At 43.0% G+C, this 11,906-nt stretch overlaps 1 protein-coding gene across 1 annotated transcript; it reads left to right on the forward strand.

Annotated features, from left to right (window-relative positions):
* The first annotated feature begins 8,829 nt into the window (after positions 1 to 8,829).
* On the forward strand, positions 8,830 to 9,306 carry DDIT4L (DNA damage inducible transcript 4 like). The gene has a single exon (XM_063955768.1). It carries the CDS (start codon positions 8,830 to 8,832, stop codon positions 9,304 to 9,306), a length of 477 nt encoding a protein of 158 aa, XP_063811838.1.
* The last annotated feature ends 2,600 nt before the right edge of the window (positions 9,307 to 11,906 follow it).

Raw genomic sequence — 11,906 nt, forward strand, 5'->3', positions numbered from 1 at the left:
TTAATACCAATTTCCCTTGAATAGTCTCTTTCTAGCCGACCACAGCTGATTAAATACCAGAAGTTTATTCTGTATGCCAAGGACAAACACCTGACATTGTAACACTATACACAATCTATCTTCCAAGGCCTTTAGCTAGATTAAAGCACAGATGATCAGACTATGGGGTAAAAATCACATTATTGTCTGACATCATCTAATAGAGACATGTAACAGACAATACACAAGATGGAGTCACTCAGATTACAATCCACTCTTGGCTTTTGTCACATATATGTTATAATTGCACAAATTAGACATCAATTGTTAAGGATAATAGGTAATGCACAGATAGGTAAATCGTCCTTCATCCACTGAGTAGATCCAGGACCTACTGGCAAGCATTGGTCCTGAAGAGGGCTATTAATTTAAGTGATGTCCGGCGTTACATTTATTATGCATATGATTATGTGTGGCTAAACACATTCATATACAGTATTCCCCTTTTCTTTTTTATTTAACCGTGAACATCACAGCAAACATAACACCAAGTACATCTGGGGGTACACATACCACAGGTTCAGGAGCACTGCTCTACGGTCAGTGTCGTACTGGGGCATGAAGAGCCCACCGGGGGAATGCCGTGGTAGTGGCCCATGTTTAAAGGTGTGGTCAGTCTCCAGAGGGGGTGTGGCCAGAAGCTACATTGGTTTGCCTAAACATTAGTGAGAGCATGGGCTGGACCCCTTGACAAATAAATAATTATTGCTAGTGCATGCATGATAATGTACCAGATAAATATTGGCAATGCACTGTATAGAATACATCATAGTACTGTGCAGTATAAGGTAACATATGTATAATATATAATTCAAGTGCACAGCCTGGAACCTGATCCCTAGAGGAGGAGGAGGGAGCCCAGGCAGTGGGGCCCACCGGTGGTTTCCCCTGTACCCCTTTGGGCCAGTCCAACCCTGTCTACAGTATCAACACATACCATCAAATTAAGAAGTTGTTTATTTAAAGTTGGCCAGACATTATGGATGTTGAGTGTTTGAAACTGTCACCTGGGACTGTGTATGGAAAAGCAGATCTCAGCATCAGGTGTTTCAGTGCACACATGCAAAGAGAAAAGTCATTTGTCCAGACCTTAAAATAAGCCCATGGACCTCTCTTGGTGATTTTTAATAGCCATAATTATGGCTCTCAAGGAGAGGAAATATTTACTAGAAGTGACTTCTGTCCTGTAACTATTTTATACGGATCAGTGTATAAATATTAAATACAATCATTGTATTGTATTAAATCTGAGGTTCAATTCCAGACACGCAAGATGGGGGTTGTTTCTCATCGACTCAATTTTGTACTAACTTGCAGTCCAGATAAAATTGATCAATTCCATGTTAAAATCCGAGCAATAATAATTACCACTATTCATACTTACCTGAGAGTATGAAGCCCTGAGAGGAGACGCTGCAGGGAACCTCGGGAGAGCAGGGGGGGGGGGGGATCTGAAACCATTAAGCGGATCAGCAGGAAGGGGACAGGGCTAAAATATCGAGATTATGGTCATTTTAGCCCCTCCCCACGAACATCGGAAAGCCGGAGATTCTCTCCATCCTGCCTGCTTCACTAGGGTGTGGGCAGGATGCAGGAGATCTGCCTGGTCCTCCGTGAGTGCAGAGGTCTACCCCAGATATTGGGAGCCTCCCGCAACTGCCCGGAGATTAGGCAAGTATGCCATTATTACTCCATCATCTTTAAGAAAACATATATGGATGGAAACTGATCAAATGAATATATGGAAAAAGGATCATTTGATCTCCAAAGGAAACCAAATGCTCAGAGATTGCTTGAAACTTAATTCCTGTTTATTTGTACCCGTGTTTTAATTGCAACAATTTAATGAATCTCCCAGTGGTGGACATAAGACTAGCAATTTAGTTTTCCTTGCAGCTCTTGTGGCAGTTTAACCAGTTCATACACTAATACATTAAAAGTGTATGTTCCACTCAAGCTCCTCTCCATCCAGATTCTGGCTGTACAAACACACTGCTGCTTAATAAATAATACTACTGGTTAACAGTGGCGTAGGGAGGACGGCTTTGGTGGAACATGAGCTCCGAGCACAGAAAAGGTAAGAGGGCTCGCTGCAGCCCAACTCCGTCACCTCCCACCTGCAGTTCGCGGCCCGCAGCTGTCTAATCACTGACAACATGAGCCGCATAAGGGTCGTCATTTCGAGTTGATCGCAGCCAGCAACTTATTGCTGCTGCTGCGATCAACTAGTCCACACCTATGGGGGAGTGTATTTTAGCTTAGCAGGGCTGCGATCGTTTGTGCAGCCCTGCTAAGCAAAAAAAAATTCAAGCAAAACTAGACTAGGCCTGGACATACTTACCCTGTGCGATGGATCCAGCGATGATGGGCCCAGCTTTGACGTCACTCCTTCGCCCTCCGTTCTGCTGGACACACCTGCGTTATACTCACCACTCCCTGAAAACAGCTCCAAATGGTCCGGGTCCGCCCAGCCACGCCTCCTTCCTGTCAATCTTCTTAGTGGTCCGTCCTGCGACCGCTTTCTTCTTCAGACGCAACGTACCCCGGCGACCTCTGTCGCCGGGCAATGTCGCGCACGCGCACAGCGACTGCTGTGCATGCGCATTCCACACCCATTTGCACCGCAGCGATAAACCGCTAAAGCTGCGCTGGCCAGGAGCTACTCATCGCTCCACGGCCCGCAGCGGCTGCGTGTGATGTCACGCAGCCGCTGCGGCCCGCCCCCCGTTCGGTCCGGCCACTCCTGCATTGGCCAGACCAAACCCACGAAACGGCGGTCAAACGCCGCCGTTCCGCCCCCTCCCGCCCATCGATTGCCTCTGCCTGTCAATCAGGCAGAGGCGATCGCATCCCTGCTACGGCCTTCGGCCATCTTGCATGCGCCAGGCGCACTACGGCGCTTGCGCAGCAGGGACCCGTTCGCTCTGCTGCGTTAAAACACAGCGAGCGAACGGGTGAACGAGCGAATGACCTCCTTAATTCTGTATTATGTACAGGTTTCTCTATTTGTGCAACTCTAAGCCTATGTTTTATGTTTATGGTTTCTGTATTTTCTTTAACTACTTAACTACCAGTTTATTTTACACAAATTTTATTTGATTTTTTTCAAACTTTAATTAACATAAAAACATATTTTTAAATTATTAAAAATATTGGCAGGGCAATTCCAGCAATGTTGTCATAGGTCACAGACAACTACATTACTTCCTGGGGGGCCGGCAGTCAGAGGAAATTCATTCTGAATATGTGCGGAAAGGCTTTTTTTTTTAAGCCAGGGACACAGTGGGATGGGACAGTTACATGGGATGCTGACTGTGTCAGTCAAAGCCCAGCATCACATGTGACCACACCAGTTAAAGTGGTTAAAGCTTAATCTTTGAATTATTTTTATGATTTATGTAAAGCAGTTTGGGGGGTATCCAATTAGAAGCAATATGTTTTTTGACGATAAAAACTGCCTGATATCACAATTTGGGACCGAAGGCAATTATCCAATTAGAAGTAGTGATGAGCGGGTTCGGTTTCTCGGAAACCGAACCCCCCCGAACTTCACCCTTTTTACACGGGTCCGAGCCATACTCGGATTCTACCGTATGGCTCGGGTAACCCGAGCGCGCCCGAACGTCATCATCCCGCTGTCGGATTCTCGCGAGATTCGGATTCTATATAAGCAGCCGCGCGTCGCCGCCATTTTCACTTGTGCATTGGAAATGTTAGGGAGAGGACGTGGCTGGCATCCTCTCCGTTATTGTTGAACTTGATTGTGCACTATTGCTTAATTGTGGGGAGGGCTGGGGAGCAGCTGTATAATATAGGAGGAGTACAGTGCAGAGTTTTGCTGATCAGTGACCACCAGTTATCCGTTCTCTGCCTGAACAAAACGCTCCATATCTGTGCTCAGTGTGCTGCATATATCTGTGCTCACACTGCTTAATTGTGGGGACTGGGGAGCAGCTGTATTATATAGCAGGAGTACAGTGCAGAGTTTTGCTGACAGTGACCACCAGTATACGTTGTCTGCCTGAAAAACACTCCATATCTGTGCTCAGTGTGCTGCTTTATTGTGGGGACTGGGGACCACCAGTATAATATTATATAGGAGGAGTACAGTGCAGAGTTTTGCTGACCAGTGACCACCAGTATATAATATATAGCATTACGGTACAGTAGGCCATTGCTGTACCTACCTCTGTGTCGTCATTAAGTATACTATCCATCTACATTCTATACCTGTGGTGCATTTTAGTTTTGCAGTTTGCTGACACAGTGACCACCAGTATACTATATATAGCAGTACGGTACGGAAGGCCACTGCTGTACCTACCTCTGTGTCGTCATTAAGTATACTATCCATCTACATTCTATACCTGTGGTGCGCCTCTTTTTTTCTTTGCATCATGTGCTGTTTGGGGACAATTTTTTTGAAGTGCCATCCTGCCTGACACTGCAGTGCCACTCCTAGATGGGCCAGGTGTTTGTGTCGGCCACTTGTGTCGCTTAGCTTAGTCACACAGCGACCTTGGTGCGCCTCTTTTTTTCTTTGCATCATGTGCTGTTTGGGGACTATTTTTTTGAAGTGCCATCCTGCCTGACACTGCAGTGCCACTCCTAGATGGGCCAGGTGTTTGTGTCGGCCACTTGTGTCGCTTAGCTTAGTCACACAGCGACCTTGGTGCGCCTCTTTTTTTCTTTGCATCATGTGCTGTTTGGGGACTATTTTTTTGAAGTGCCATCCTGCCTGACACTGCAGTGCCACTCCTAGATGGGCCAGGTGTTTGTGTCGGCCACTTGTGTCGCTTAGCTTAGTCACACAGCGACCTTGGTGAGCCTCTTTTTTTCTTTGCATCATGTGCTGTTTGGGGACTATGTTTTTGAAGTGCCATCCTGCCTGACACTGCAGTGCCACTCCTAGATGGACCAGGTGTTTGTGTCGGCCACTTGTGTCGCTTAGCTTAGTCACACAGCGACCTTGGTGCGCCTCTTTTTTTTCTTTGCATCATGTGCTGTTTGGGGACTATTTTTTTGAAGTGCCATCCTGCCTGACACTGCAGTGCCACTCTTAGATGGGCCAGGTGTTTGTGTCGACCACTTGTGTCGCTTAGCTTAGCCATCCAGCGACCTCGGTGCAAATTTTAGGACTAAAAATAATATTGTGAGGTGTGAGGTGTTCAGAATAGACTGGAAATGAGTGGAAAATATGGTTATTGAGGTTAATAAAACTATGGGATCAAAATGACCCCCAAATTCTATGATTTAAGCTGTTTTTTAGGATTTTTTGTAAAAAACACCCGAATCCAAAACACACCCGAATCCGACAAAAAAATTTCGGTGAGGTTTTGCCAAAACGCGTCCGAATCCAAAACACGGCCGCGGAACCAAATACAAAACCAAAACACAAAACCCGAAAAATGTCCGGTGCACATCACTAATTAGAAGCCGTTTTTATCGCCTGAAAATGGACCTGCGATAGTATAATTACGCATGGGATCTGGGATAAATTCTGAATCCCATGTGTTATTGTGGTTCTGGTGGCTGCTTATCGCAGATTACGCTTCAGGAGCCTGAGGCCCCTTAGCATAATACTTGACAAGTGTCGGCATGGGGGGAGGAGCGGACTGCATCAGGGCTAATTGGATAGCCTCCAGCAAACCTATTAGCAACAGTAAATTACTGCTACTAATAGGATACCACCCTTTGAGTCTTTGTAGAAAAGCCTTATATAAATAAAATTATTATACAGGTTGAGTATCCCATAAATATCCCATATCCAAATATTCCGAAATACGTAATATTCCGAAATACGGGATTTTTTTGAATGAGAGTGAGATAGTGAAACCTTTGTTTTTTTATGGCTCAATGTCCACAAACTTTGTTTAATACACAAAGTTATTAAAAATATTGTATTAAATGACATCCAGACTGTGTGTATAAGGTGTATATGAAACATAAATGAATTGTGTGACTGTACACACACTTTGTTTAATGCACAAAGTTATAAAAAAATATTGGCTTAAATGACCTTCAGGCTGTGTGTATAGGGTGTATATGTAACATAAATGCATTCTGTGCTTAGATTAAGTCCCAACACCATGATATCTCATTATGGTATCTAATTATTCCAAAATACGGAAAAATCCGATATCCAAAATACCTCTGGTCCCAAGCATTTTGGATAAGGTATACTCAACCTGTATTAGAGTTCCAAACCAGAGCCTCATGTGTTTTTGTAATTCCCTTCCACTGTAAAACATAGTGTTTCAGATCTGTTTCCCATTAATTGTTAGAATGCCAATACGCATCTTGATAAACTGTATATTATGCAAGCAGTATGTATTCCATTTTCGTTAGAGCTGAGAGGGTTCGGTTCCCTGAGAACCGAACCCTACTGAACTTCACTACCCGAGCCCGGATCCGAGTCCAGCACGGATTTTCCCCCCTGACCTGGAAACCAGAACGAGGCAAAACGTCATCATCCCGCTGTCAGGTTCTCGCGGGGTTTGGATTCCATATAAGGAGCCGTGCGTCGCCGCTATTTTCACTCTGGCATTGGAGAGTGTAGAGAGAGGACGTGTCTCCGTTCTCAGTGTCCTGTATCAGTACAGTGGTAGTGTCTTGTGCTGCATCAGTCCAGTCACAGTGGTGGTGTCCTCTGCTGCCATATGTCCAGTGCTGCAGTATAAGTCCAGTCCAGTGGTGCTGTGTTGTGCTGCATCAGTCCGGTGGTGGTGTCCCTGTGCTGTATCAGTCCAGTCACCGTGGTTCTGTCCTCTGCTGCCATATGTCCAGTGCTGCTGTATAAGTCCAGTCCAGTGGTGCTGTCTTGTGCTGCATCAGTCCAGTGGTGCTGTCTTGTGCTGCATCAGTCCAGTCACAGTGGTGGTGTCCTCTGCTGCCATATGTCCAGTGCTGCTGTATAAGACTACACTGATCATACAGAATGAGAGAAGTAATACTATGCAGGTGTCACATATAGATAGTAGGAACATGTATCTGCAGTATAATTACACTGATCATATAGAATAAGAGAAGTGATACTGTGCAGTGTCACATACATATAGTGTCACATACATATATTTGCAGTATAATTGCATTGATCATACAGAATAATAGAAGTGATACTGTGCAGGTGTCACATATAGATAGTAGGAACTTGTACCTGCAGTATAATTACACTGATCATACAGAATGAGAGAAGTGATACTGTGAAGGTGTCACATACAGATAGTAGGAACATGTATCTGCAGTATAATTACACTGATCATACAGAATGAGAGAAGTGAAACTGTGCAGGTGTCACATACAGATAGTAAGAACATGTATCTGCAGTACAATTACACTGATCATACAGAATGAGAAAAGTGATACTGTGCAGGTGTCACATACAGATAGTAGGAACATGTATCTGCAGTATACTGCAGATACATGTTCCTACTATCCTAATTATACTGCAGATACATGTTCCTACTATCTGTATGTGCAGGTGTCACATACAGATAGTAGGAACATGTATTTGCAGTATAATTACACTGATCATACAGAATGAGAGAAGTGATACTGTTCAGGTGTCACGTACAGATAGTAGGAACATGTATCTGCAATATAATTACACTGATCATACAGAATGAGAGAAGTGATACTGTGCAGGTGTCACATACAGATAGTAGGAACATGTATTTGCAGTATAATTACACTGATCATACAGAATGAGAGAAGTGATACTGTTCAGATATCACATATAGATAGCAGGAACATGTATCTGCAGTAAAATTACACTGATCGTACAGAATGAGAGAAGTGATACTGTGTAGGTGTCACATATAGATAGTAGGAATGTGTATCTGCAATATAATTACACTGATCATACGGAATGAGAGAAGTGATACTGTGCAGCTGTCACATATAGATAGTAGGAATGTGTATCTGCAGTATAATTATACTGATCATACAGAATGAGAGAAGTGATACTGTGCAGTGTCCCATACAGATAGTAGGAACATGTATCTGTAGTATAATTACACTGATCATACAGAATGAAAGAAGTGATACTGTGCATCTGTCACCTATAGATAGTAGGAACATGTATCTGCAGTATAATTACACTGATCATACAGAATGAGAGAAGTGATACTGTGCAAGTGTCACATATAGATAGTAGGAACAAGTATCTGCAGTACCTCATTGCTCCTCTTTTTCTTCTTTACATGATGTGCTGTTTGGGGACTTGTTTTTTTAAGTGCCATCCTGTCTGCCATTGCATTGGGTCATTCCTAGATGGGTCAGGTGTTTGTGCCGCACACTTGTGTCGCTTAGCTTAGTCATACAGCCACCTTGGTGCAACCTTTTGGCCTAAAAACAATATTGTGAGATGTGAGGTTTTCAGAATAGACTGGAAATGAGTGGAAATTAATGTTATTGAGGTTAATAATACCGTAGGATCAAAATTACCCCCAAATTCTGTGATTTTAGCTGTTTTTATGTTTTTTTCAAAAATCATCCAGATCCAAAACCAAAACACGAAAAGGGTGGTTTTGGCAAAACCAATCCAGATCCAAAACACAAGCATGGAACCAGAACCAAAACACAAAACACGAAAAGTGCCCGCCGCACAGATCAAATTTTTGTGCATCACCCCAATTATCATCTTGCATACTGTATTTAATAAACCTCTTTGTCTAATAAATTCTTATAATACTTTTCATTTGCAAAACCAGAATATTGAGCTTTTATTTCCTGTAATATAGTAAGTAGAGCTGATATACTTCTTTGGTTTTCTCCATAGGTTAATTTCACATGGATCACTCTTCTACTGAACATAACATCACTGATGCTTTGTCTTTGGTAAGAACCTGCCATCTGGTTACAATGCTGGAGAACTGCCTGTACAGAGCCAAAAGCACAAAACTTCAGTGCTCCAAAGTTCTCGTCCCCAAAGAACTGACCACACTGGTGGCCCAGGAGGTGCTGAAACTTTCACTAAGTGAGCCATGCGGACTACGAGGTTGCATTATATATGTGAGTTTGGAAAGTAACAATAAACAAGCTAAAGTGGACACAATAGTTTATGACTGTTCAGTTGAGCCAACATTTGAGCTGAAGCTTGTTTTAAAGCAGGATACTCAAGGGTGGGACTACTTAAAAGATCTTCTTATCAACAGAACCTGCTTCCCAAATCTTTTTAGGAGTGTCATAAAACTAAGTCCCAAGTTTCAGCTTTCCAAGAGAAAATTGTACTTTTCACTCACAGCAGCGGGAAATGAAGACTGTTAGATCATACATTTTTTCCTCATTACTTCAGAGGTGGGGCACAGCGTACTCCAAAATTCAATAGTGGAACCACACCAACTGCCAGTGAGTCCCCGATGACGATATTTGGCAGCGATTGGGATGCCAGTTAATGTGGCTCCCCTATGTGAATTTTGGACTTTGCTGCACCTCACCTCTGGAGCTGCCACTGCTCACACATGTTTAGAAGTTATAACATCCTGTTCCTTTCCATGGATCTCAATTACCCTTTTTGTATTTTTCATTTTGTACTTTATTTTTAATGTAATCACAATACTGAGATTTTATCAACTTGTCACCCTTAAATTAGAGGGTGATGGACTTTGATTTAGTCAAAGAATCAATTCAGTATTTTAATTAGTTGTGCTAAACTTAAAGTGTATCTGGTGTTATACATGGGCGTTGAAACCACTTTGTGTCCTGAACCGATATTCAGACTATCAAATCACCAATGACCTCAGTGATGCATAAGGTACAAAGTGAATTAGTAGGCTGCATTCTTATGAATACGGCTTATACTGTGTTCAGGCGACATACGTATATACAGTAACTTTAAATAATTTGCATGCTACAGCTATATGTATTTCTCCAAGATAAGCCAACAAATATTTTAATTCTATTCTTGACAGTTGTAGGATTGATTAGCCCATCAGTAACCCAGTCATTGCCTGGTGAAGTTTGTCATAAACTATAATTAATAAAGTATACAAAAATATTACATGATCATCATATAATGTGCTACCTCGAGCAGTCCATACATTAGCTATGTGGTTGCTAACACAGCATGAGTAAGGAAGGGGAAGGCTGGACTGCACACCTTAATTTTAAACATATAGATGCTACCATGCTGTGACTTGTAGTGCCATGCAGCAAAAAGAAAATGCAGGTGTACACTCTTAAGGGCCCCATACACTACAACGATATGTCTGAGGCTAAAGTCAGAGGCAATTTCCCTTGAACAGTCCGGCAGCTTCACGGGCGGCAGGATCGCATACGATACATCGTATGCGGTCCTTTTGCATACAATGTATCGTATGCAATCCCAGCCATGCCTACGGCGTCGAACATGATCGTTAATGCAGCACATTCAATCCAGGGAATCCGATTCTCACGGGAACGTGGGTCGGATCGGAAACACCTCCAAAATGCCTGATTTCACCCGATATATCGGCCCGAATGCCCGAAATCAGATGAAATCGGGCATTATCGTTCTAGTGTATAGGGCCCTTAAGCTCTAAAAATACTTGGAATCCAAACAATTGTTCTAAAATCTACAATTAACATGGAGCATACAGTAAATGAGATTCTAAGTTCATGTTTGGAGAAAAATGCCTGCCCATCCATCCAAGTGAAGGTGAAACGCATCAGATTGGTATCTAACATTACTAATACTGATACAATATATTAATCTGTTTCCTAGCAACAGACAACAGCTGACAGAGAACATCATCATGCTATTGGTGGTTAAGCAAAGCAGTTCTACTTGAGATAGCGGTTTTAAATAAAATGGTCATTGGATAGTTAAACAGTTAAGAGGTGATGACATGGAGGAAGGGTTTATACAGGGTCTGCAGAGAGGGTCAATTAGTGAGGAGTGAAACCATGTTGCTGGAAGGGGAGCCACATTCGGTCCTGTTTTTTCTGGAAATGGGGAGAGACAACCATTTTATTTCAGTGTCCTGCCCTTAATGTTAGACATTGCTTATATTTAATGTAGTAACCACTTGCCTGGCATTGTCACATGTGATTCGACTGAAGCCAGGAGTACGTTACCTGGCCAGGTTACTTCACATGCATTGTGCTGTCTGTAGTGTCCCATGTCATGCAGATGTGGAGATCCTTTCTGCACAAGTGCAGAATGCATCTCCTCTGGCTCTCTGATTTCCACAGCAGTGATGTGGTGGTGTCTGATGCGGCGGCCGGCAATCTGGAGCTTATGCTCCAGGAAGCAGAGTGCGGGAGGGGAGCTTAGCCAATTTGTGTGTCAGGGGAGACTGATCATCAGAGCTCTGCTGCTCTCTGCATGTGTGTGTGTGGGGGGGGGGGGGGGCTATATATTCCTATGAGGGTGGAGTTGGGGGGACTCCTGGCACTCCCAGGGGAAATCAATCACTAGTGGGGGTGGGGGAAGAATTCATCTGAAGTTATATTATGCTGGAGGGGGGAGGGATAAAATAATAATTAAATAAATACATTGGCCCCAGGGTAGAGGGGCACAAAAAGGAGGTTTTAACAGGGAGGATGGCTTATAAAATATGTTTTTTTTTACTACTAAGGAGATGTGGGTAATACTATTATAAGGATTTAAGTGCACTGAGGGGTTTATCTCCAATTGGGGGTGGGAAGTTATTTTATAATGGTGGTCTATGGACATAGGGGGATTTTTTTTTTTAAATAAAAGATTTTAATACTTTAATATTAATTTTAAAAATAAATAAATTTCTGAGCGGTTTTGTCTGGGGAAAATCATTAAATGGTTAAACAGTGCTGCAACACACTTTGTGCCTCACAAAGATCCCAAAATAAGTGACCCGGGTTGCCAACATACAAGATAGCTGTTTAAGGTCAGTGTCGGACTGGGACAT

Source organism: Pseudophryne corroboree, chromosome 1 (genome assembly GCF_028390025.1).
Source record: "Pseudophryne corroboree isolate aPseCor3 chromosome 1, aPseCor3.hap2, whole genome shotgun sequence".
Classification (NCBI taxonomy): Eukaryota; Metazoa; Chordata; class Amphibia; order Anura; family Myobatrachidae; genus Pseudophryne; species Pseudophryne corroboree.